At 41.0% G+C, this 27,202-nt stretch overlaps 1 protein-coding gene across 1 annotated transcript in view; it reads right to left on the reverse strand.

Annotated features, from left to right (window-relative positions):
- Positions 1–27,202, reverse strand: part of LOC128692432 (cytochrome P450 4C1) — a 610,069-nt gene that overhangs the window by 24,757 nt on the left and 558,110 nt on the right. Inside the window, exon 5 of the mRNA XM_070096269.1 lies at positions 16,194–16,284. Within this exon, the coding sequence (XP_069952370.1) occupies positions 16,194–16,284 (91 nt within the window). The remainder of the gene's footprint in view (positions 1–16,193; positions 16,285–27,202) is intronic.

Consider the following 27,202-nt stretch of genomic DNA (forward strand, 5'->3'; position numbering starts at 1 on the left):
TAGGTTTTGTTACTGTTGGTAGTAACATACAGTTACTCATTGTGTTTGTGAATTCAGTAACGTGTGGGTCCTGGTCTTGATAATATAACATTTAAGAATGGAAAAGAATGATAAATGCCAAAATCATTACTGGTAACCAGCAAACAAAAGAAAAGGAACAAACAATAATACTTCTGGTAGATCACCCTACCTGATTAGGAGAAGAGTGGAGGTGAAGTGACTCTCCAAACTTCAACCCACACCAGGTAAGGTCAATATTACCAGGAGTAGAAATTTGAACAAATCAGACACCAAGAACTAGTTTCGCCCCAGCCCGCCAGAGGGAAGGGGGGTGCGCTACGTAACTCGCTAATGGTTCCTGGTTGCCTGAACAACCTTAACCCCACTTAATTCGCTGCCTGACCACGGCAGAGTGCGGTCGTGCTCTGCACCCCTCTGCTGTTTTCAGGCGAGCTACCTTGTATCAACATGGCGCTGAGTGTGAGGAGGCGCGTAAATACCATTGGTATTGAGCTGCTTCGTGGGGCGATTTCACCCTCTTCAGTGCAAGTCTTACTCCCAACAAACATTAGGGAGACCTATGGAATCCAGGACGTTGAGGTGTATGGTGTAGCCCTGAATGGGGCTTATAGAATCTTCGTCAAACTGAATTCCACGTCCGTGTATGAGTCTTTGGTGACGAGATTCCAAGACGTGAGTCTTGACGCTACTCCAGCTGTGAAGGTGCGTTTTGATCGACGTATCTCGCCACTTTACGTGGGTTAAGATACGTAATGTCCCATTTGAGGCAGATGAGGCTGACATAAGGAGTGTTTTTGAGACATATGGAACCGTACATCTGGCACAAAAGGGCAAGTGGACGGCAGGTGCTTACATGGGACGACCGGAGGGTACCTTTTCCCTGAAGATGACTCTGAGACATCCCATACCGTCTTACGTCGTGTTGGAGGACTTCAGGACGCAAGTTATGGTATCGTATGCCGGACAGAGACGTACGTGCAGAATATGTGGGGCGTACGACCATATGGCGGCAGAGTGCGTGAAGCTGAGGAGGGCGCCAGCGCAAACTGGTGAAGCACCAGTTACCAGCGTGATAGCTGTTGAGAGCCCCACGCGAAAGCAAGGGCCTGGGCGCTTGTGGAGTGAAGAGGTGGAGGATTCCAAAGAGGAGACTGGCATGTGTGAGGTAAGCTGTGATGTAAAAGGATCTGTTACTACACAAGGGAAAAGTACAGAAGTGCAAGTGCAGGAGGAGGTGCAGGCTCTAGAGGAAGAGCTTCAGGAAGTGTTAAGGACATTGACGCCGCCTGCAGAGGATGTTGTTCCTGAGCTGGTGAGAGGCACGGCGTTGCCTGTGGAGGAATGTAAGGATAAAACACATAGCAGGGGTGACGGGCCAACTAGTAAGAGTGAGTTGTCGCCATGTGCTGTGGAACGAAGCGTGGTGGAGGTTGAGGTTCATCGTGAGGGAACTTCAGAGGATAACATGGATGTAGAGGGCATCACGAGGAAGAGAGCGGCGGCGTCAGACTCAGATGATGTCCTGACGCCGGCGCAGAGGTCTGGGAGGAAGGAAGAGCAATGTCGAAGTAGTCACGATAAGAGGTATCGCAAAAAGGGGGGGGGTTGATGGTGTGAAGCCTTGTGCTGGCTCTGGGGCAGGAGGCCCTGGGATGAATGAAGTGAGGAGGAAGGGTTGGAAACTATAAAGAGGCCTTAGGTGTATGACTGTGAACGTAAATGGACTGTGTAATAGTGTGAAGAAGGAATGGTTTCGAATGTTTCTGTATAAATATAGGGTGGATGTAGTGTTCCTGCAAGAACACAATTTCAAGGAGGGAAGAGTGCTCGAGGTGGAGGGGTTTCAGGTCATGACTCTGCCATCTGCACGTCTGAAAGGTGGTGTGGCTATATTGATCAGGGAGGCAAGCCCGTTTGTGTTGCTAAGAAGTGATGGGGGAGGGGGGGGGGGGAGAGTATTGCGCGTGGATGGGTGGTGGACGGGGCAGAGGGTATCTTTTGTAAGTGTGTATGCACCAGCAGAAAATGATGTGAGGGTAAAAAGGGATTTTGTATGTGAAGAACTAGTTTTCTTCTTACGTGGTTTACCTGCAGTGGCCGTCGTTGGTGGGGACTGGAACTGCGTTATTAGGAGGGCTGACGTGGAACCAAAAGGGGCGGGGCACGTGTCGGCGGCCTTGCGAGATCTTTTGAGGGATATTCAGATGCGGGATGCGGTTGGAGGAGGGGCGTGGGAGGTAGAGCACACTTTTGTAAGACGGGGTTATGCTGCTAGGTTGGATAGGCTGTATATATCTCAAAGGGTTCGGTTGACATTTTTCCGTACAATAGAAGTAGCTTATTCGGATCATCGGGCGGTAGTAGCAGAGGTGGCGTGGGAGTCACTAGCAGGTATATCTAGGGGATATTGGAAATTAAATACAAGTGTGTTAGGTGATGAGGAGGGGATAGAGGGATTTGCAACGCTGTGGGAGGGGTTACGTGCAGAGATAAATGGGGTAGAGGATGTGGTGATGTGGTGGGATGGTGTGGCTAAAGAAAGGATTAAGCAATATTACGTAAAGGAAGGGAAACGTATCAATTCTTTAAAATATGGGCTTGCTAACTATTTGGAGGATAGATTACGGGGTTGTTATGCGAGGGGGGCGGTGGCGGGCACTTATCCAATGGATGAAATTATGGCAATTAAAGGGAGGCTGCGTGAGGTACAGGATGAGAGGTTCCAAGCGGTGCGGGTACAGGCGGGGGTGGAAGAGGTGTTATGGGGCGATAGACCTTCATCGTGCATATTGCGTAGGCAGAAACAAAGACAGCAGGCAATGACTATTCCATGGTTGGAGGTTCATGAGTCGATAGGAGGGTACAGGGAGGGGCAGGTCATACAAGCTATGGAAGGAATGGGGGCGTTTGCTGACAAGTGGTATGAGAAGTACTGGCAACGAGAAGGGGTAGAGGATGGGGTTTTAGAACAGGTGTGTGGGAGTGTGGTATGTCAGTTGTGTAACAGTGATAGGGAAGCACTGGGTGGGGAAATAACTAAGGGGAAAATATGGAGGGCTTTAAGTGGAATGCGAAAGGGCAAAGCACCGGGAATTGATGGACTCCCGGCAGAGTTTTATCACCAGCATTGGGAATTATTGAGGCATTTTCTGGTTAGGTTATTAAATTGCATGAAGGAGAGAGGTGAGCAGGGTGAGAAGCAGGCAACGGCTGTCGTTGTATTGGTACCGAAGGGTAAGGGGCAGCATACGCTTCGGGATTACCGGGCGATCTCGTTGTTATGTGCAGATTATAAATTGTTTGCGAAGATTTTGGGAAATTGGGTCAAGTGTGTGGTGGGGCGGGTAGTATCAAAAACTCAGTTTGGTTTGCCAGGGATATCTATGGTGGAGGGGCATGGGTTACTTAGGGATTTCGTGGAGGCAAAAGGGGGGGGGAGGGAGGGAGGTTTGGTGGCGCTCGATTGGCAAGGAGCATACGATAGAGTGGATCGGAAAGCATTGAAAGCCATCTTCAGGGGTCTGGGGTTTGGGGAAGAAATAGTGGGTTGGGTTGAGGCGTTGTATGGAGGTGCAATGGCGAGGGTACAGATTAATGGTCGATTGGGTGGGAAGATTGTAATGGGTAGGGGACTTAGGCAGGGGTGTCCTATGTCACAATTATTGTTTGTGTGCATACAGGACCCCTTTTATAGATTGATGGAGCAGCGTATGTGTCATGTAGAGGGACCAGGGTGTGAGGTTGCGAGGGTTTGGCCAGTTTTAATTGGGTATGTGGATGATACAACTGTTCTGATCAGGGAGGGGATGTCAATGGACACATTAGACGGGGTAGTACAAATGTTCGCAGGGGCAACTGGTATGAGGGTAAATTCAGATAAATCCATGGTCATGGGGTTAGGAGCTTGGGCGGGTAGGGTTGATTGGGGTAGTGCAGTTGTGAGGAGGCAGGTGAATTCGTTAAAAATTTACGGTCTTATTTATGCAGACGATCTAACTGTGGCACGCATGGAAAACTCGCTTAGGATGGTAGAAAGGATTCATGGACGCTTGGGTGCATTGCGACTTTATCATTTGACCCTTGTGCAGCGTGCCATTGTTATTAATATCTTACTGTATAGCAAAGTATGGCACGTGGCAGCCGTGTTCCCATTAACTGGGCCAGCAATAACGAACATACTTAGGAAGGTTTTTAAATTCTTGTGGGGTTCGAGCTGTGATTGGATTAAAAGGGATGTGGTAATGTTACCTGCAAGTAAGGGGGGGCGGGGAGTGCTGGACCTACAGCGGAGGGTCAAATGTGTCTTCATTAAAAGGGAGGTGATGAGGGAAAGTGTGGGTGGGGGGGGTTTGGCCAGTATCCATAACAGATTGCAACGGATGTATACAGGAGTTGAGTTGCATGAGTGTGAAACTGTGTTGAGGGATCTGGCATGGGATCGAGAGCCAGCAAAGGTTAAAATAGGTAGGTTGTGTAGATTGTTAGCCGGGAGGGTTGTAGTGCCTGTAGAGGGAATTTTCCCCATGTATGCATGGGGAAGTATATGGAATAGGTTGAGTAGGATGAGGTTGCAACCTCGTGTTCGGGATGTAATGTATCGTTTTCTGCACGGCATTTTACCGTCGGGTGTGGTTCTACGGGATAGACGCGTCGTTGACGGGGGTTAGTGTGGGATATGTTGTGGGGAGGAGTCGGCTTTTCATGTAGTATATTTTTGTGATGGAATGAGGAGTGTCAAGGGGTGGTTAAATAGGGTGATAAATAGGATAGGAGGTAAAGGAATTTCTGTATTGAGAGCATTAAGTCTCGACGTGGGGGGTTGGGAGGAATGTGTAATCAGAGCTGTGGGATACATTATGGCAGATTATGTCTATATAGTGTGGGGATTGCGGGGGAAACAGGTTACTGAGGTGAAGAGGAGGGTGTTAGCGGTAACGTTCTATAAAACGGTATGCAGAAATAAGGAAATTTATGGGAGGAGGTGGGTGAAGGATTTTTCAGAGGGATATAGGCAACTTACGTTACAGGTTTTATTAGACTTGTAATATACGAGGGAGGGGTGGGTACGATTGGAAAGTGTTGCTGGGGTAGGGAAGTCATGGGTGAAAACAGGGTCGCCTCCCTGGTAATGGATGACAACAAATGTTTGCGTGAGTGTTGGATGAATGATGCGTGAGTGAATATGTGGACCACGGGTGCTAGCACCTGTGTAGCTGGCCAGTTTTTTGTGTGACATGGACTATACACTATTCATATAGTACTCCTGTTCCTTCAAGGTAGTAGTGATGATGGATAAGGTATTCAAGGGGGGGGGGGTTGCCTACATCACTGTGCATAGCGAGGGTAGGGCAGCATATTGATTGGAAGTGATGGACAGTTGCTTGTCCAGTGTGTTAGTATTATGTGTAGATAATACGCATATTATTGTATGTAGCGAGATGGGACTACATGCAAGTTGGACTTGTACTATGAGAATTATTCTCTAACGCCTGATATGTGAAGGCTGATTGATCAACTGTGATCCATTCAAATTAGATTTATTATTATGTTATCTATGTACATAGCAGTCTTAAGTCATATTATTATGTTGTTATCTATGTACATAGCAGTCTTAAGTCATATTATTATGTTGTTATCTATGTACATAGCAGTCTTAAGTCATATTATTATGTTGTTATCTATGTACATAGCAGTCTTAAGTCATATTATTATGTTGTTATCTATGTACATAGCAGTCTTAAGTCATATGATGTGAGTTGTGTTTAGGTGCAGTTGTCACAAAAATTTTGTTTTGTTTTGTCTGTGTTAGGGAAGTATGTGGAATTTTTTGTGTGTAGCCGCTACATGGCTGGGGTTTATACTTTATACCTTTGTATTCTGTGATGTTTTTCATAACATACAGTTTTATTTATATACTATGTTGCATGAATAGGGTTTACATGCTAAGACTGCACATAAGTTGCCTTTGGGAGTTGACATTCAATATTGCAACCTTCTTAGAAAATTAAGCTTTTGGGGTTTTCTTTCACCAGGTTGAGGTGTCATTGTGTTAAGTAATGACATGTATCCCATTTCATTGTTATTAATATTTTGTGTCTAAGATGTTACTGCATCACTCATGATAGTGTAATTCCTATGTATCCTTTAATGTTAAGTTAAGATGCAGTCAGGTTGGTGATGGTTATATTTTGCGGGAGGGGGGGGGGGTGAACTTGTGTCAAAAGTTTCAGCCTTCACAGGTATATGACTGGTATAACTGGGTGTACATGGTGTGTGGTATTAGGGTGTCAGAACACTTTTGTCTGTTGTAATCATTTTTGTAAGGGTGAATTGGGAATTGGTGATTTAACTCATTTTGTGTACCTTTTAATATAATTTCCACCTTGTATTGTAATGTTTTAAATAAAATATAAAAAAAAAAACCACTTACGCCTACTTTTCCCTCACAATCTGCATATGCATGAGATTTTTAGAGGAGTTGAAATAGACATTCCATAAAAATGGCCCAAGCACACTTCCTTGTGAAACACTTGCACCAAAATGTGGCTAGATGATTCTGTGCAGTTGAGAACTACTCGGAGATCTACCTTGAAGGTCATCCCTCACTAGGCATAGTGTAGAGCTGGCAATTCCTAGTGTTTGCCGTTTTTCGAAAAGTTACTGGTGCCATACTCGGTCGAAAGCACCAGCAATGTCCAGTGCTGCAACATAGCTGATCTGTTGTGCATCCAGTGGCTTGTGCCATTTAGTGGAAAGGTTTAACAGCATATCAGCAGCCATGGTCATTATTATTTTAAAAAAGAAGCGTAAACCCACTACAGTCATGCAGTACTGTGGAGCAGGGAGTGATGCAGGATCAAAGGATACAACAAGGGTGGAGAGGGTAACAAGGGTAGAGCTAGGATGAGATATGAGGAGTGCTGAAGGAAGTATTATCAAAGTTTGTGTAATAAATCGGTTTTTGTCAAAAAAGCAAAGAGGGAGTCTGTGCCAAATTCGGGGCCACCTGCAAGGAAGGAAGATAAAGTAAAAATGTTAGAGCGGTGACGACTTCGCAAGTAAACTGTGCTCGTTGAAAGACAGGAGAGTCCAATAGAATATGACAAACTAAAATTGGAACATGACAAGTCTCAGAGAGTAGGACACGATGATAAGAAGGCCAGAAACCCAATCTTGGTTTGATAGAATGTAATTTGTTATGAGTCATATTGGACAAACGTTGTTGCTGTGGAAAATTACATTTATCTGAATGTATCATTATGTACATAACAGTAAATGAACAAAGATAATTATTATTTATCAGTTAGACAAGTAGGAATTTGCGGCACCTAGGTCGCAAAAAATGTCCCCCTTCGATACCTACCACTGTCATATCCACAAGTTGCTCTGGACCAATTAATTACAAATGAAATATGTATCACCAGGAATGCTGGTAAATATATAAATTTGTGGACTGTATATTAAAATTAAAAAAGGATTATATATACACACATTTACATAACAGAAAGAGAATATCTTAACATCACCCACCAATTTGACTGGAGATTAAGGGGTATCATACTTAGAAAACCTCACTAACTAAATTTATGAAAATACTGGCCAAAATTATAACACAAATCTAGATAGCTCATCTGAGGTCCCTGGAGTTGTCTTGTCCAGTCATCTGATATCTCAAGTTATGCAGGAATGTACATCCAACAATTTTGCCTCCTATTTGAGAGGTGTCAGCCCAATTTTACCTCTAGAGAGCGAAAAATTCTTCCCATTACACACAACGTTTGTTACTCCATTCAAATAAAAAATGGCGAGTCCCTTCTGTGCAGGCGCAGAGCCTCCCTGTCGGCTCCATTCTCTTCTTTTAAAAATACACTTTTAATCAGGTTTATTTACACAGCATAATATTGGGAAATTATTTTCCACACTGCAGCAAGGCGGAGGTCGTTGCTAAACGACTCAAATTGCTGATCTGGCAACGGTGGAGGACCTGGGTACATATAGGATCTGGCATCCACATGGTGACATATTACACAAGATTTAATCACCGTTTTTAACACTTTGCCATCCTTGTGGAATCCAGAAAGTTTCCCTAATACAATTTAAGGTATTTTGTACCCCACCATGCATTGCATTTTTATGGGCATTTAGAACAATTAAATTTGTTAGATGATGAGTTTTGGGCACTAAGATAGGGAGTTTAGCATAATCACCCAATTCAGCATTTTGTAACCTACCTCTGCACCTAATTACATTGTTCTCTAAATACAGCCCCAATTTCTATATTATGGAACCTTTCACAATTTTTCTTTCCATCATCAATTTAATCTCATTTCCATAGATTTCCTCCTGTACCCTCTTTATCCAATATTCAAGAGGATGTGAAAACTTATATGAGGTATTCATCTTGTTTAGAAATTTAAACACCAATTTAGTTACATTGATTAGTTTGGGTAAAGAAGAATACCTATTTATATCAATTGCTAAGGAAGGACAAACTATTGGAGCGGTGGTCACAGCAATTTCAACAGGAGCAATATACGCCTTTTGTACAGGCCAATTAGCTTTATTTACCAACCAGCTCGGTCCTTTAAACCATGATACAACATTTACAAATTTAGCATAAGGTAAACCTCGAGACAAGAAATCAGCTGTATTCTCCTCACCAGGTATATGATTAAATGTTAACATATGCTCACCCAAACTATTATACTTCTCTTGCATCTGATTAATTTCAGCGACTCTGTTTTGTACATACACAATTTTACTGTTTCCATTGCGAATCCATTGTAGGGATACCTCATTATCAGACCAAATTACAGTGTCGCTAATATTTATCTCCTGCAACTTATTTCTTATATAATTAGCTAATTTGACACCTACATAAATGACTGTTAATTCCAACTGAGGTAAAGTATGTGATTTAATTGGAGACACTTTAGCCTTAGACATAACAAGAGAAATAACACTATTACATTGAAGATAAGCAACTGCTCCATATGCCAATTTTGAAGCATCACAAAAGATGTGGAGTACATTTTTCCCATTTGGATTGGCCGCCTGGCGTGGGAACTCCAACATTGGAATTTTCTCATAATCACCAATTAATTCATCCCACCTGTTAATGAATTCCTCAGATAGAATTTCATCCTAAGCACATTTTAGTTTCCATGCTTCCTGTATTAATAATTTCCCTCTTATATTAAGGGGTGACACTAAATCTAGTGGATCAAAACATTTGGAAACTTCAGCAAGCAAAACTCTCTTAGTTAATTTATTTGGCATACTGTAATTATTAGGTTTTAACATTAACAAATCTCTCTCAATATCCCAAGTTAATCCCAATACATTACTACATTTTGGCACTTCATCTCCAGGGTAATCTTTAATTATTTTGTCCTTTAATTTGGACAAATTACTATTCCATTCCCTCAGAGGCATAGTTGCACTTTGCATTATTTTATTAGCCTCTCCATAAGTCATTAACAGTTCCTCTTCAGTTGATGTCACACCCAGGAAATAGTCCACATAAAATTGTGTGCTCATTACTTTACTCAGTGGACTTCCCGTACGTTTAAGGTGTGCATTTATCGTTGCTTGAAGTAGGAACGGACTGGATGTAGCACCAAATAATACACTCCTAATGCGAAAGGTTTTCAGAGGGCTAAGTGGGTCACTAGGATTCTCAGGCCATAAAAAGCGGGTACAATCCCGGTCAGCCTCTTGTAAACCCACTCTCAGGAAAGTTTTACTTATGTCAGCCGAAAAGGCATAATTCTTCACCCTGAAATTTAATAAGATATCTCCTAATTTTTCCATCAACGACAGACCTGTCATCAGTCATTTAAACAAGGTGCATTTTTGTTACTCCTGGCACTACAATTAAACACAATCCTCAGAGGAGTGGTCTTAGAATCCTTCTTCACTCCGTGATGTGGCAAATAGTGACCATAAATTTTGGCTTGCTCAGGAGGTACCTCTTCTATAAATTTATTAATTAACTGCTCAGCAATTATATCATTATAGGCAGTTAACAATTCTGGTGTCTTACTCAGTTCGCGGAGCTGAGCCTTTAACTGTCCATATGCCATTCTGTAATTAGTGGGCAATTCTGGATGGTTCAGTCTCCACGGAAGTCGCACCCAGTATTGTCCAGATTCAAATTTACATCTCTCAGGTATTGCTCCTGAGTAAAAGAACCGTCTGGACTTTCTTCATTTACATTTATTCCAATGCTGTCTAATTCCCACAATTTATGCACTGGCTCAACCCCGTCTTCTATGGAAGAATTATACTGGGGCACGATTTCATGAGTACGACAAACAGTTATGGCATTTGTAGTTTCCTCTAGTCATGAATTATTACGAGGAATCCTACCATACATTTCACGGCCTCCTGCAGTCTTCAAAAGGGTGACACCACATTTCTTTTCCATACCCTTTACAATGGAGGCATAATAGTCACTACCTATCAAAATATTTATTGGGCCAACGGAATCATCACTTACACCAGAAGGTGCTAAATTTACATTATGTGAAAGTCTTTCTGTAGCTTTACTAAGCCCTACTGTAGATATTTTCTCTGGAAGTCTATCTACAATTACTGCATTAACACGTTTTTTCTCATTGCCCAACCTGACAGTTACATAAATAGTGTCATACAATTGAGCCCTTTTATCCGAGAGAAAACCAGATAATTTTAAAGTTTTGGGATCTCCCATCTGTACTTTCATACCATCAAGACATTTACGCTTTATGAAAGTACGCTGGGATCCCTGGTCCAATAATGCATTTACATTTTTTGATTTATGCCTTTTATCATCAATTCTTACTTGTAACACAGGTAAGGCTACTTCAGCAAAACCATCATCATTAACATTAGCAACAATTTTTACATTAGCTACTGTTGTGTCAGGATTGTCAACATTATCATTATTATCAATATTATCATATAGACCCTTACACATGACTATATGGTGTCTTCCTTTGTGACATTGATAACAGTTGTTTAATTTGGCATGACAACCCTTTACATTGTGATTACCTAAACACCTGATTCACCTGTCAAGTTCCTCCAATCTTTCAACTTTATCATTCCATGAATTGTATGCATTGCAATTCTTATAAAAATGAGTACCCTTGCAGAAAAGACAATCTCTCTTTTCTCTGACTGGTTTCTTATTAACTGGGCCACTCTTAGGAGGGTACTTATTCTTCTTACCTTGTGGAGAATCATTATTTCTGATTCTTGCTACTTGATATGCACCTATGCAACTATTTTTAGGAAATGAATTTTGATTATTACCATTGGGATAATTTTTCCCTTTTTGAAACTTGACAGATACCTCAGAGTTATTATGTGTTGCATCTTTAAAATGAGTTGGTTGGCTAGTCTGCAACTGATCAATTAATTCTTGTAGACCTAGTCTTATTTCCTTCAAACCAAAATAGCCTTTGTGACATTTGTTTGAGAGTCATTCAAGTGTTTTACATCTTAATTTATTCTGTACCATGGCACTCAATAACCAGTCTGATTCCTTCAGATTATATTTATTACTTAAAGTTTTGAGAGTGCTCTCCAGTTTAACTCTAAACTGCTGTAAACCTTTGTAAGTGTGATCTGGAGATTTTAAATTAACAATGATATTCACTAGATCCAACCTTTGTTCTATATTACCATAAGTGACCTTCAACAAGTCAACTGCTTCCTTGTAAGAGTCGTCTACATTGGGAAAGGCTTGTATGAGTATGTGAGCATCTCCTCTTACTGTCCTTTGAGGTAAAATAATTTAGTTACACAGGCTAGGTCACTCCTGTCATGCACAGCTCCTTTAAAAATTGACCAAAACTCCTCCCAATTTTCTCCAGGATTAAATACAGGTAAACATAATTCTGGGAGTTTTGGCAAAGACATCTTATTTGTAGGAGCAGACTGATTAACTGCCTGGTTTACACATTTTAATTTATTCAAGGCCTGACTTTTACAAGCATCTTTTCTTCTAATTCATAATACTGATTAATCATGAGATCTACTTCAGTTTCATCTACACAGTTTACTAACAAATCTTCATATTTGTTGTAATATAATTTGTATGAAACATATCTATTACCTAAAGCATCTAAATACAATTTTAAATCATCAGTATTCACAGTTTGATTCATTAATTCCAAGCACTTATTATATGCCTTGGTTACATGACCTTTCCTAGCTTGCAGTGATGCTTTCTTTGCTCTATATTCCATATGTTTGTCTTCTATATTAATTTCCTCATTTTCAGCCATGATGCAATGTATTAAATTCAACTCAATAACACTGATTACAACTTACCTTTGAATAAATCCTAGCTGCTTGAGCTTAGCAATTACATGTAAGAAAATTATATTACAAATTTTAAATGTACATTTATACAAACAAACCTTTAGCCAGACTTGGCTTACCAAAAATTAATATTATACAAATTAATATAAATCCTTGCCAGAATTTGGTATAGCAAAATTAATATTATACACATTAATATAATTAGCTACACTTGGCTTATCAATTACACATACACTGATGTAAATCTTAGGCAGAATTGTCTTATCAAATTAATATTATAAAAATTATTATATATCCTTGCCAGAATTTAGCATAGCAAAATTAATATTATACACAATATAATCTTTAGCCACACTTAGCTTATCCAAATTAATATTGTAATAATTATAATCCACTACACATTAAGTAAATTTGTGAAATTAGCATCCACCTCCTTCTGTCATTTCACATATAATTATTAAGTAATTAACTAATTAATGACTTCACTAATTACCTCCGGGTCAAGAAGGACCAACGGGCTTATTAAATGTGGAAAATTACATTTATCTGAATGTATCATTATGTACATAACAGTAAATGAACAAAGATAATTATTATTTATCAGTTAGACAAGTAGGAATTTGGGACACCTAGGTCGCAAAAAATGTCCCCCTTCGATACCTACCACTGTCATATCCACAAGTTGCTCTGGACCTATTAATTACAAATGAAATATGTATAACCAGGAATGCTGGTAAATATATAAAATTGTGGACTGCATATTAAAATTAAAAAAGAATTATATATACACACATTTACATAACAAAAAGAGAATATCTTAACATCACTCACCAATTTGACTGGAGATTAAGGTGTATCATACTTAGAAAACCTCACTAACTAAATTTATGAAAATACTGGCCATAATTATAACACAAATCTAGATAGCTTATCTGAGGTCCCTGGAGTTGTCTTGTCCAGTCGTCTGACATCTCAAGTTATGCAGGAATGCACATCCAACAATTTCGCCTCCTATTTGAGAGGTGTCAGCCCAATTTTACCTCTAGAGCGTGAAAAATTCTTCCCATTACACACAGCGTTTGTTACTCCATTCAAATAAAAAATGGTGAGTTCCTTCTGTGCAGGCGCAGAGCCTCCCTGTCTGCTCCATTCTCTTCTTTTAAAAATACACTTTTAATCAGGTTTATTTACACAGCATAATATTGGGAAATTATTTTCCATAGTTGCCAACAGTTACAAAGATGGCTAGAGATTACAGAAAGTCTGAGAATGAAAGTGGGAGGTCATGCACTGCTCGTTGCCCTGAACTTGAACATGGCCAGGGACCAACAGAAAACAATATCTTTGGTTTCGCTGGAAATGCGGTGCAACCAGAGTTGTATACGAAGTACTTGGGGATGAGGTGAATTAAATTTTTGAGTTGCTTGCAAAACACTAAGGGGGTCCGAGACTACTACAAATATCGAGGTTTGTATAGATCCAATACCCTTAATTGCAATAAGAATTGATTAAAGTTCAGCTGTAAAAATGCTAGCCGAGTCTAATAAATACCCTCACACAATGCTGTCCAGGAACAATGCTGCAAACCCATCATCCTCAAAGGATTTAGAACCATCAGTGTACACTGCGACGGCATAAGAATATGACCGTAAGTGATTAAGAAAAAGAGAGCGAGATTCAACTGTAGGTAGTTGTGCTTTCGCACACGGCAGTTGGGAAGGACAGACATTGACTGTTGGAACCTCCCAGGGAAAGGAAAGGGAAAAGTTAGATGCTAGATTAACATTTAAAGGGGGATAAATGAAGAGAAGACAAAAGCGAGTGAAGACGCAGAGAGAAGGGATGGAGTAAACAGGGGCAGTGAGCAAATAATGGCCCTCTACTATTGTCTGTTACTATCCTATATGTAGAAGGATTGTGAAGGTCATGAGAGTGGATAAAATACTGGAGATATTGAGCATCACAGCGATCGTTCATGGAAGGAATACTTGTCTCTGCATATAAGCTTTCAAAAAGTGAGGAGCGAAAAGTACTTAGACATAAACGTAATCCCTGATGATGGATTGGATCAAGTTTTGAAAGTAGTCGCAGGAGAGGCTGCTGAATATATATGGTCAACATACTCCAGTTTCCACAATCAGCCTCCCCCTCATGAAAGATGAGCGAGGGGTTTAAGGAGGCTCAGCCGGCTATGACAAGTTGCTTTCAGGGAGGTAATGTGAGATTTCCAGAATAAATGATCAAACAGAAGGCCAAGAAACTTGACTGTATCACGTTCAAGGATACGTGAGCCATTCAGGTACAATGGAATATCAGAGCCTCCCATCGAGAGATGGCCCACTTTTGGGCGGCTCCTATTTACCAACAGGCTTGCTTGTGAAGGTTCCTGTTATAGATAGTGGGATACCTTTTATAACTTCTCCAAGTTTTGTACTTAGTAGTAGCATCCTTTCAATAACAAAAGCCGAACTAAGGCTGATCTGAAGATTTCATCATATACTACCTGTGAAGGATGTGTTTTTATTGGTGATTAAGGATGTGTTCAGTGAAAGCATTCACTTAGTTGTCGACATCACTTTGGAGAAGAGCATTACAATCGGAGGGCTGGCCAGTTTGATCTTTCCCACTTTCAGGTTGTCTGTGGAGATTCTTCACATTATTCTGTTGGAATCCTTAATATCGTAAAAAACAGCCTTGTGGTCAGATGATCCAACATAGCCAAAGGGATCGCAAGTGACTAATACTTCAGATAGATTACTCAATACTGGGCCGAGGGAGGAACCAGAGATGCGAGTAGGGAAGTAAACGAAGCTTCTCATGTCAAACATTACAAGAAGTTATTCAGTATCCCTCTGTGTAAGATGTTGATTGAAGTCACCAGCAAGTATAATTTATTAACATTTATGTTGAAGCAGAATGGAGACCACATTTTCCATCATTAAGCTGATGCGGTCTGCTTGTTGCTACTCAGGTCAGTACATTGCACAAGCTAGTGTAGAGGTGTTAATGCTCATACATAGATTGAAGAATATAATATCTAGGCGATTAGGGATGGCAACATCAATAAGCCGGGCATGCGCATTTTTAGAAAAGCATACGCAAAGCCTTGTCTCTGCCTGTCTCTTCTCATCCAGGAGGTGTAGTCACCAATTCTACGAAAATTTCCTGGAACATCTTCATCCAAAAATGTCTCACCATCGGCGATCACGTCAGGAGACAGAGTATTCATGAAACTGTGAGTGAGCTCACTAACATTTTTAATGAGGCCTCTAATGTTGCTTGACAGGATGCTGATAGGCTGGCTCCATATGGCTGTGCTTACCTTGAGTTAATGGGTGTGTAAGGTGTCAGCCTTTGACACATGTAGGGCACCGGGGAGGAGCTGGGACGTAGATCTGTGGTCATGTATAAGGTACAAAACCACCTGTAGAGCTGATATAGTCGTAGCTAGGTGGGTAACGTGTGTATTTATCAGTTCTGAGATCCTGCTGGTATGTTCCGAGAATAAATCTCTAAAGAACTGATTATCCTGTCTGTCAAGTTTCTAGTTTTACGATGGAAGTCTTCTTGATACTCCTGTTTGTGGCTGTAAATACATCAGGTATCTCGTAGGCAGTTGTCAGTAGTGTGCCCCTCCAGTGACAGCAGGGGCACTATCTAGGTGCCTGGAAGGTAGGACTCCTATATTTCCTCTTTCCCTCCCTCCCTACCTGCCTCCCTCTCTCTCTCTCTCTCTCTCTCTCTCTCTCTACTGCGATATTTCCATTTTTATAATTACTCATAAAAGTAAATACCAAAGGCATGAATTATCTTAAAACAGCATGATCATTATTTACATTAGTCATTTTTATGGTACGTACCAGTGGAAGTCAGAAGACTCAGACCCAGCCAGGGATGAAAGAAGTCGTAGTCCCTGCCCTTGTCCAGGTGTTTCTGGCTACTTAATAAGACCTATAAGTAAAAAATGTAGTTTTATCTTGGGTTCTTTCTCTAAACAAAGGGTTTTGTAAATTGATTCAGCTACACTTTTATTTTTTGACCATTTCTTTCAAGAAAAAAAAAAGCTAGAAGAGATAAATGAAATATTCCTTTCTTTAATAGGTTTCTCGAAAAGTATACCTTTGAGTGATTGGCTGAATACTATTTCTTCCCCCAAACTTTCATTCACAAAGTCAGAATGCCTTTTCAACGCTGGTTGACTGTACAGGGAAAAGGTTCGTGTATTTATTGTGGTGTGGAGGTATGATTGTGGTGTGGAGGTATGATTGTGGTGTGGAGGTATGATTGTGGTGTGGAGGTATGATTGTGGTGTGGAGGTATGATTGTGGTGTGGAGGTATGATTGTGGTGTGGAGGTATGATTGTGGTGTGGAGGTATGATTGTGGTGTGGAGGTATGATTGTGGTGTGGAGGTATGATTGTGGTGTGAAGGTATGATTGTGGTGTGGAGGTATGATTGTGGTGTGGAGGTATGATTGTGGTGTGAAGGTATGATTGTGGTGTGGAGGTATGATTGTGGTGTGGAGGTATGATTGTGGTGTGGAGGTATGCTTGTGGTGTGGAGGTATGATTGTGGTGTGGAGGTATGATTGTGGTGTGGAGGTATGCTTGTGGTGTGGAGGTATGATTGTGGTGTGAAGGTATGATTGTGGTGTGGAGGTATGATTGTGGTGTGGAGGTATGATTGTGGTGTGGAGGTATGATTGTGGTGTGGAGGTATGATTGTGATGTGGAGGTATGATCAACGTTGTAGACCACGTTCCAAGTTCCCAGGAATGGCTCCAAACTTTCACATCACACATTTGCCTGATTTTAAACGTTAAATGAAAGGTGTATCCTAATTTGATAAAGGTGGAGAGTGGAAGTGATGTGTATAGTTGAACATTTGAAATTTTTGATTGAAATCGTGTTCAATTTTTTTTTTACTTTAAAATCATATTATTTGCATAGTACAACACTTTCGAAAGACTTCAGTCTTTAATGGTTAAAGTATCTTATGGACAGAACACTGCTTAGTAAGTTGATTTTTTAAAGGCAGCAAATATAAATTCATCTGAATCTTTGCGACAAACTGAAGAATGTCTCTTCTGATCATCTTCAAAATTGCTCTGGTGTATTAAGTTGAACAGAAAGATCGCAGTCTTACTGGACTGTGCTGGTGCCAATTCGAAAAAAAATATTGAACACATAGTATTGGTTTACAATTAATAACTACAGAATGCCTCTTCTGATCGGATTTAAACTTTTAATACTGATGTATTTACTAAGAAAAACGACACCCTAAAATTAAAACTGTAGATGCAAATTTGAAATTAGCGTTTCTTAAAAAATACAAGTAGAAATATTTTCTCCTTTGAAAATTGTTATTATTATAATCAAATAAAGTGCTGAACCGACAAGGTTCATTCAGTGCTATGGGGCAGAAAATAATGCCGGGGCTATAAAGTTAGGTGGAGAGGAGATCACAGGTGAGGGAAGAAAAGGAGCTGGAAGGGACGCTGTGATGCTGCCGATGACCGGCAAGCAGAAAGTGTAGACTTTAGCTCTAAGAGAGACAAAGGTACGTTATATAGTTCCATCCCATGAGAACAGAAATCAAAGAGCGGTTGTTCCCTAGCAGACTTAGACACAAAAATCGAGGGACAGAGGTAAAGCCCTTGAGGGAGACAGACAAAATGGTTCCCGATTCCCATAGCAACTTCAAGAGGTTCCGCAATGCTAACACCAGCAACCCGCAAAACTAGATTATAATCAAATAATAAAGTGTTAAACAGACAAGGGTCATACAGCGCTGAGAGGGAGAAAATAGTGCCATGGCTATGAACAGCTAGGTGATGAGAGGATCAGAGATAAGGGAAGAAAAGGGCTGCAAGGGATAAGTGAAGCACCGAAATAGGCACCCGACGAACCTCACAGAGGAATAGGGTATCGTTCCATGAGATACTCATGGGTAAGGCGAGTATGGCCGATGCAGAGACAGGAGAGCGCAGTCTTCCAGAAATGGCAATGGTGGTAAGAAGATGGCCACAAACCTAACAGCGGTTTAATAGTGCGCAATTTGTTAGGTACATGTCCGACCACTGTTGTTGCCAACGGTGATCGGATATGTACCATGGGTTGGGAATGATCATGAGCTTGATCTGAACTCTGATGAGCGTGAAAGAATATATTTTGACCAATGTGTCGTAAAAGAACTTTACCAACACTGTAGTCTGAAAGATAATCAGTTGGAGATGTCGGTTGTAGGGAAAAGAATTTGATCCACTATGTACTTATAAACATAGTGATTAAAGGAAGTGGGTATCATGTAGGTCGTTTCTGCGTGGAATGAGCAGAAATCAAAGAATTGTCTTAAGCAAATGGTCTGGAACGTTCAGGCATAGGACTGTGAATGGCCCGGCCTGAGGCAGGTGGGCGATCTGAAAACCATTTCATATCTGGGGAAGCCGGACGCATTGTTAAAGGCGTGCAAGAGGCAGAGGCACTAGAAGAAACGGGTGGAGCCTTGGCACCTGGAGCAGAAGACAGTGTACCAGCAGGAGGTACAGGGGTATGGAAAAAGTCTGGAAAATGGTCCAATAATGAAGCGGGGTCAGAACAGGACGCGGTAACAAAAAGGGGTCTGGGAGGAGGAGAGGGGGCAAGGGACAAAGACTCCATGATGGTGGCATTTTTCTTATTACTTTAAAGAAAAAAAAAGGAAAAAAAAGAGGAAGGGCAGAGGAGGGACAGTTTACTAGAAGGCATGAAAAGGGCTATAAGTTCCCCATGTCATCCGAGAGGACCTCAGGCCCGCATGTAGTGCAGATGCAGCGTGGAACCCGTGCCATACCCTACCTTAAATGCCAGTAAACCAACGCTCCAGGATAGCAATCTTACATCTACTAAGCCACCTCGGCGGACAAAAGAGCGTTCAAAAATCTGTCACAAAGTATGCCTCCTCCGGCTGACACCTTACAGAACCGACAGGCAGCCTCTGGAGATACACCCATCACCTGTAGGGCATCCCGCCCCACCTCACGGAAATCCAGGAAGGGAGCAGGGCGCCTCCAGATGATCCAGATTCCACGGGAAACTACACCACTCCCGAGGAACCCCCCCTCCCCAGAGTTGGATGAACCCTGCCATACTCCCTCCTACCTAGAATCCATAATGCCAGAGGAGAGGACCCACAAGACTACAATAGGGATGGGAAAAATGGCAGGATGGGAGGGCGGGAGAAACGGGAAAGGGAGGATAGGGAGATGGGATAGGCAAAAGGGGATTGGGGGTAATTAGGATAGGTCTGTTCTGTATGAAACTGATTTACATTTATTATCTATATAAAGCAAAACAAGGTATTAATATACACTATATACATCCCACCTTGTACATAATTTCCATATGATTCCTTTTAGTTTCTCAAGTTCTCTATAGATAGCACGTCATGTAGGATATAGATGAAAACTTAGTTGCTGTTCTCATGACATTCCACACTGCTTTTGATAAGAAATCTGCGACGGATCACCAGAGAGATAATTATTTATATTCCAATAAGTCACCAATGCATACTAGATGTCTTTCAGTCGTTGCATGAGGGATACCTTAAGCAAGGATAAAGTCAGGGAAAGCATATTATGAACCCGGACACAGAAATGTCTCTCAGTTAAGAAATTCTTAAGGCAAAGCAGCAAGTTGCCTCGAGGACCTAAGGAACGAGTTGGGAGTGAAGGCTCACTCAGCCCTGTAACAACTTCAGTCAGTATTACTAAGGCTGGCTCCTCCTCAGGAATATTAATGCATAGAAAAAGAACAAAAACTAACAAACATAAACACTATTATTTAGAAAATATAAAATATAAAACACTTAAATATGAAATATTGATCCTACATTAAAGAAAATGAAAAATGAAAAATATAAATGATATTTGAATTCAGCGCTAATATATATAAAACTTGGGTGTCTGGTGTTGGTGACACTGCGTGTTGTTGAAATCGTAGCCATTGCTGATGATGTGGGGGGGGGGGTCGCAGGTGTTCGTGACAACCCACCGGCTCGTTCTTATAGCCGTAAATAATCTATCCAGATGACAGGAAATCAGGTTCTTTACCACTGCAGTGATGAGGGGTTACGTCCTGATTCTTCATACATGTGCACAGGAAAGTAGATGAAAAATGGGACGTCTCAGGACGATAGTCCGTCTCCTTCAATTCTACTCGTTGGTTGGTAGGTGACTCATTCTGTCATTACAAGCTGTAAAGAGAGACAGGTTACACACTGTTTAAGAAATCACTCTTCATGATAAGTACAATACCTAAAAGACGTGGTGATTATTAACACATTTAACAGAGCAAGACTGAAAGGACTAAGTTTATTATTGGTCAAAAGTGAGGCTTTCAACCAGTAAGTCCACTAGAATATGAGCAAGCATGTACTTACAGTAGTGCTGGGAGCTGTGAATCAAGTGATTACTGTTTGGCCGGAGCCCCACACGTCACCTCTCGGGGATGGGAAGGGGGAAGAGGGAGGGGAAGGGATAGTGGGAGCTAGACTGACCCAACCTTAACAAGCAGCCGGCAATCAAACTATCGCTTTCGGTGAGGGGGAAAAAGAGGGGGAATAGCGGGAGCTGGACTTACCCTACCTTAACAAGTAGCCGGCAATGAAACTATTGTTACTATATACTCCCTCACTACTCCTATCTATTGAACTTTTCCCTCACACTCCCCCATACCAAGACTTATAGTCAAGGAGTATGAGAAGAATAGGCGAGGAAAAAGTTCTAACACGTGGAAGTCGCGTAAGGCAACAAATCTTCTCCTGACTGTCACGACTTAACCAGTCAGAGAAATAATTGGATGAACCATTGATATACACAATATGGAACTTAAAAGCTTGGAGAGCCAATGTCCACCTCAAGAGGCGACTGTTGGTTCCCTTAAAAGTTTCTAGGTATATCAAAGGTTTGTAATCCGTTTCTAAAATGAATTCTTTTCCCAGTAAATAAAATTTAAGCTTGGAGATACCCCACACAAGAGCCAAACATTCCTTTTCTATGGTGGAGTATCTCGTTTCCGCGGGAAGGAGTTTTCGGCTTAGGAAGCATAAAGGGAAGGGAGTACCATCATGATATTGTAGTAACACCGCACCTAAGCCAGTATTGGAGGCATCAGCTCTTAAACAAAATGTTTTAGAAATATCTGGAATCTTAAGTATAAGGTCTTTCGAGAAGATATTTTTAATCTCATTAAACTTTTCCCGAGCTAAGTCGGAAAGTTCAAGAGGTTCCTTCACAGACTTTTTAAGGAAGTTGGATAAGATGTCTGTAAGATCAGTAAGGTTCGGGATAAACCGTGCATAAAAGTTTACAGAACCAAGAAAGCTACGCATGAGCTTCTTGGTTTTGGGGAATTTAAATTCTAATAAAGCTTTGATCTTATTGGGGAGAGGCTGCAGAGAGTTATTAGAAAGTATCAGTCCAAGATATTTAATCTTGTTATACCCAAGGAAGCATTTCTTCGGCTTGGCAGTGAGGCCATGTGAGCGTAACTTACGTAAAACTGATGTTAATGTTTGGATATGTTCGCACCACGTGGATGTCATTACATAAATGTTATCAAAATAAACTGAAACATTTGGCATATTACCCAAGACCCTCCTCATCAGCCTCACGTAGGTAGCACAGACAGTTACCAAACCGAAGGGCATAGTTCTATACTGCAACGGTCCTTGGTGTGTAGGAAAAGCGGTGTATGGCTTAGAAGAAGGATCTAACATTACTTGATGATATGCTTGTGCAATATCAATCTCTGAAAAGAAGGAAGCGTCATAAAATTTGACTAGATCGCTATCTATTAAGGGCATAGGCTCAGCATCCCACCGAGTTATAGCATTAAGGCCTCTAAAGTCAATAGCAAGTCTATATGAATTATCCTCCTTCTTAACCATGACTACTGGTGAGCAATATGCAGATACTGAAGGTTCAATGATCTTTAGTTTTAATAATTTGTCTACCTCTCGGTCAAATGCACCCCTAAGGTGAACTGGAACTGGGTATAATTTTCGTTTGATAAGATTGTCCGTCACTAAGTCAATCTTATGGACTACCGTGGAGGTAACACCTGGAATATCAGTAAAGACGTCTGAAAAGTTACTCACACATTGAAGTAGTTCATGTCTCTTATGGTCATCCAAAGATTCATTAATATTAATGTTTGTTGCGCCCGAGTGGTCAAGAGTCACCAAGTCATGTAGTTCTCCGTCATAGTCTAAGTTAGAGGTGTCGATTACACACACTTTACATTCTTCAGTTGTCTTATCAAGTTCGTGTGGGAAAACTAAGTCAAAATTATTAAGGCAGTTAACCGAATTTCTTCGGTAATATTTCTTAAGGATGTTGATATGATAAACCTTAGGTTTCCCCTTGACTTCCATGAGGTAATCAACTTTCCCACAAATTTTTAATATTTTATATGGACCTTTCCATGCTACTAATAATTTATTTGACTTGATAGGCAAAAGTACAAGAACTTCATCCACTATTTTAAAACTTCTCCTCCGACTTTTGGAATCAAAATAGGTTTTGTACTGGTCCATTGACAAGCTTAAGTTTTTCGAAACTATGTCAGAGGTCTCCTCAAGTTTGGATCTAAGGTCAAGGAGAAACTGGTAAGACGACTGAACCTCAGCATTTACCTCCTCATTAGTCCATAAGTCATGAAGGATGGACAGTGGACCTCTGGCCTGTCTACCATAGAGAAGTTCAAAAGGTGAAAAGCCCAAAGAGTCACTGGGAACTTCCCTCTTGGCAAACAAAGCACAGGGTAGGTAACGATGCCACTCCTTAGGTTTAAGGGAGCAAAGTTTCCTTAAAATGGACTTGAGAATTGAATGCTGGCGCTCAATCCTCCCATTACAGCTGGGATGATAGGGTGTGGTGAAGAGAGGCTTCACTCCCAGAAGTTGGTATAGATGTTGCATTAAGTCCGATGTGAATTGTGTCCCACGGTCAGACAAAATTTCTCTAGGAATACCCACTCTGGAGAAGATGGACAAAAGGGCTTCAGCCACCTCTGTAGCAGTTATGGTCTTTAAGGGTACAGCTTCAGGGAAACTCGAAGCATAATCAACTAATGTTAATATATATGTCCCCAGATGAAAGTGGAGATAAAGGACCAACGATGTCAATAGCTACTCTCTCAAACGGTACCGTAAAGATAAGAATTTTGACCATAGGTACTCGCCTGGTACCTCGGGAAGATGACAGTTGGCAAACTTTTGACGATCTACAACAGGTAGTGACATCTGAGGGCATTTTAGGCCAAAAATATGTTTCCCTAATTTTATTCAAGGTTTTACGATGCGAGAAATGTCCGGCCACTGGCAGGTCATGAGCCATTTTAAGAACAGTCTCTCTGCATTGACTTGGAACAACTAAGATGGAATAGTCTATCTCATCTGAATTTAATTTGAATACTGACTTATACAAGATACTTTTTATATATTCAAATTTATATGAAAAGTTTTTCCTTTGAATAACTTGATTTTGTTTAGCGGCATTATGGCAATTCTGAAGAGAAGGGCAATTACGTTGTAAATTGACAAAAGAGTCCTTTGATATATCTAAAGGCTTGAAGTCAGGGAAAATCAAAGGATGGACAGTAGGAGAAGCCTGGTCTTTGGTCTGAGCCCTAGTCAAGACATTTATAGTATCGGAGGTGATATCTTCACTTTCATCTAACAAGTGAACCAGTGATCCTACTACCTCGCTTTCGAGAGTAGCATCACTGGTTTTTAATCCCACATGAATCTCACGAGACATTGTCTCATCTGAACTTTCGAGGGGCTTCTCTGACTCTACATGAAGAGGATCTGAAAAGCTTATGTCCATCTTTGGTGATGAAAGGTCAACCTCAGAAGGAAGAATGGCACCTTTTACATTACCTATTAGTACGGAGCAAGAAGTGATGGGAGCTAGTACGGCTTCAGACCAACCTGTGAACCATTTAGACCTAATGTAACAACGGATGGTAGGAAAAGTGTCCATACGGCCCAAGTAGTCTGAAAGTATAGCAGAGGAATGAGTTTCTTTAAGGTTAGGGAACAGCTTATCAGAAATGACTATACTTGTGCATCCAGTGTCTCGTAAAATGGTAGATACATTAAGTCCATTAACTGTTCCTGAACAGAAGGGTGCTTGGTCATTACAGTCTTTAAAACATCTTCCAACTTTTTGGACCTTCTTAGAAGGACAATCTGGACGTTTATGTCCCTTAACACCACACAAATGACAAACAGGAATAAAAGAAGTCATTTTACTTTCCACTAGAGGCTTTGATTTCTAAAGGTCTGATGAACCCTTGCCCTTAGGGTTCGATCCCTTTAGGTCTTTATAGGAATTGTGAGCCTCAGCATACAAGTGAGCGGCCTCAGCAACTTCCTCAGCTTTAATCAGGTTACGTTCTCTAATGAATGTTCTTATCTGGTGGGGAAGAGCTGTCAGGTACTGGTCAGTAACCATGAAGTCTAAGAGATTCATAACTGTGATCAATTCCTGAACTCTCTGTCCAAAAGTCGAACAAACGAAAGTTCTGAAAGTGCTGAAAGTTCTGGCCAAGCTGTAAGGTGGCATACCTGAAATCTTTCCTGTAAGAATTAGTGGTTTTTTGATATGCTTTAAGGATTGCCTTCTTCAGTAGGTTATAATTACATATGATATCCTGCGACAAAGTTGCATAGATATTCAAAGCTGTTCCAGAAAATAACATTCCTAACCTGGTAGCCCAGGTGTCAGCAGGCCATTCACAGAGGGTAGCGGTATTTTCAAACCTGATAATGTATGAAGTAATGTCTTCACCCTCTGTGAAAGGAGGTAAATTAAGTGTTGGAATAAGTGTACTAGCTGCACGTTGTTCCATTACTCCTTCCTCTAATTGCTGTTATGAGAAAGTTAACTTTTTATTCTCTAATTCAAGACGAGCTTTTTCGAGCTCGCGATCCTTTTCTCTCTCTCTCTCAACTCATGTTCTCAAGTTCTTTCCTCACGTTCTCTAGCTCTTTCCTCACTATCATGTTTATCACGCTCTTTTTTGTCTTCTCGCTCTCTTTCTGTCTTTCTCTTTCAATTCTCTCTCTCTCCTTTTTCTCCTGCTTACAGCACTTCGCCGTATCTCGCATCTGCTTGACAGAGTTCTCTGTCATTTCAGCTCCTTTTTTTCTCTTTCCTGGATCTTAGCACTAATGAAAGCTTCTAAATTTTTCCCTGTTATTCCTAACTTACTTCCAGCATTCATCCAAAACTGGTATTCCTCCTTGTCAAACCCTGTGTAAAAAAAAAAAAAAAAAAAAAAAGGTTCTTTTTCTCCTTTTTTTCTCTTTCCTGGATCTTAGCACTAATGAAAGCTTCTAAATTTTTCTTGCTTACTTCCAGAATAACTTAAACTATCAGGGGAAAATGAAATTGGTATTAAAGAAAACGGAGGGTTCAATTCCTGCTCCGTTCAAACTGCAAATAAACCAGAGGGCTCGATCCCTGCTTCAATTACAAATGTATTAATGAAAACGAAGGGTTCTATGCCGGCTCCGAGCAAACAGTAAGTAGAATGGGGTCCCTTGACCATCCAATCTTCTCACCAATAAATCAAGAGTGTCCTACGACAGTACTCTTGATATAATAAAGAGCTCAATGAAACAAATTGTCACTGGAAAATCTCGGGTCCCTAGAGTCTAATCCTCCAAAGTGTTTCAAGCTCAAAAAAAGGTGGCAGAATTAACTATTATATCCTGCCTGACTTGACTTACAATAAATTGAGACTATAACAATCACCAAATCTTTTAAATACCTGTACCGTAGTCCTACCATAGAGAATGATTACTCATGGCTGGTGGTAACCGTCTGTTGTATGCGGCGTTGAAGTTCCAATGGTAGATTCGAGATGGAGTTGAATCTTGATTCAGTCGAGTCGTATCCAGGCAAGGTCGCCACTTGTGAAGACTTACTCAGCCCTGTAACAACTTCAGACAGTATTACTAAGGCTGGCTCCTCCTCAGGAAAATTAATGCATAGAAAAAGAACAAAAACTGACAAACATAAACACTTTGTTATTTAGAAAATATAAAATATAAAACACTTAAATATGAAATATTGATCCTACATTAAAGAAAATGAAAAATGAAATATATAAATGATATCTGAATTCAACGCTAATATATATAAAACTTGGGTGTCTGGTGTTGGTGACACTGCATGTTCTTGAAATCGTAGCCATTGCTGATGATATGGGGGGGGGGTCGCAGGTGTTGGTGACAACCCACCGGCTCGTTCTCATAGCCGTAAATAATCTATCCAGATGACAGGAAATCAGGTTCTTTACCACTGCAATGATGAGGGGTTACGTCCTGATTCTTCATACATGTGCACAGGCAAGTAGATAAAAAATGGAACGTCTCAGGACGATAGTCCGTCTCCTTCAATTCTACTCGTTGGTTGGTAGGTGACCCATTCTGTCATTCCAAGCTGTAAAGAGAGACAGGTTACACACTGCTTAAGAAATCACTCTCCATGATAAGTACAATACCTAAAAGACGTGGTGATTATTAAGACATTTAACAGAGCAAGACTGAAAGGACTAAGTTTATTATTGATCAAAAGTGAGGCTTTCAATCAATAAGTCCACTAGAATATGAGCAAGCATGTACTTACAGTAGTGCTGGGAGCTGTGAGTCGAGTGATTACTGTTTGGCCGGAGCCCCACACGTCACCTTTGGGGGGGGGGGGGAAGAGGGAGGGGAAGGGATAGCGGGAGCTAGACTGACCCTACCTTAACAAGCAGCCGGCAATCAAACTATCACTTTCGGGGAGGGGGAAAAAGGGGGGGAATAGCGGGAGCTG

The sequence above is a fragment of the Cherax quadricarinatus genome, chromosome 53, assembly GCF_038502225.1.
Source record: "Cherax quadricarinatus isolate ZL_2023a chromosome 53, ASM3850222v1, whole genome shotgun sequence".
NCBI classification, from domain to species: domain Eukaryota; kingdom Metazoa; phylum Arthropoda; class Malacostraca; order Decapoda; family Parastacidae; genus Cherax; species Cherax quadricarinatus.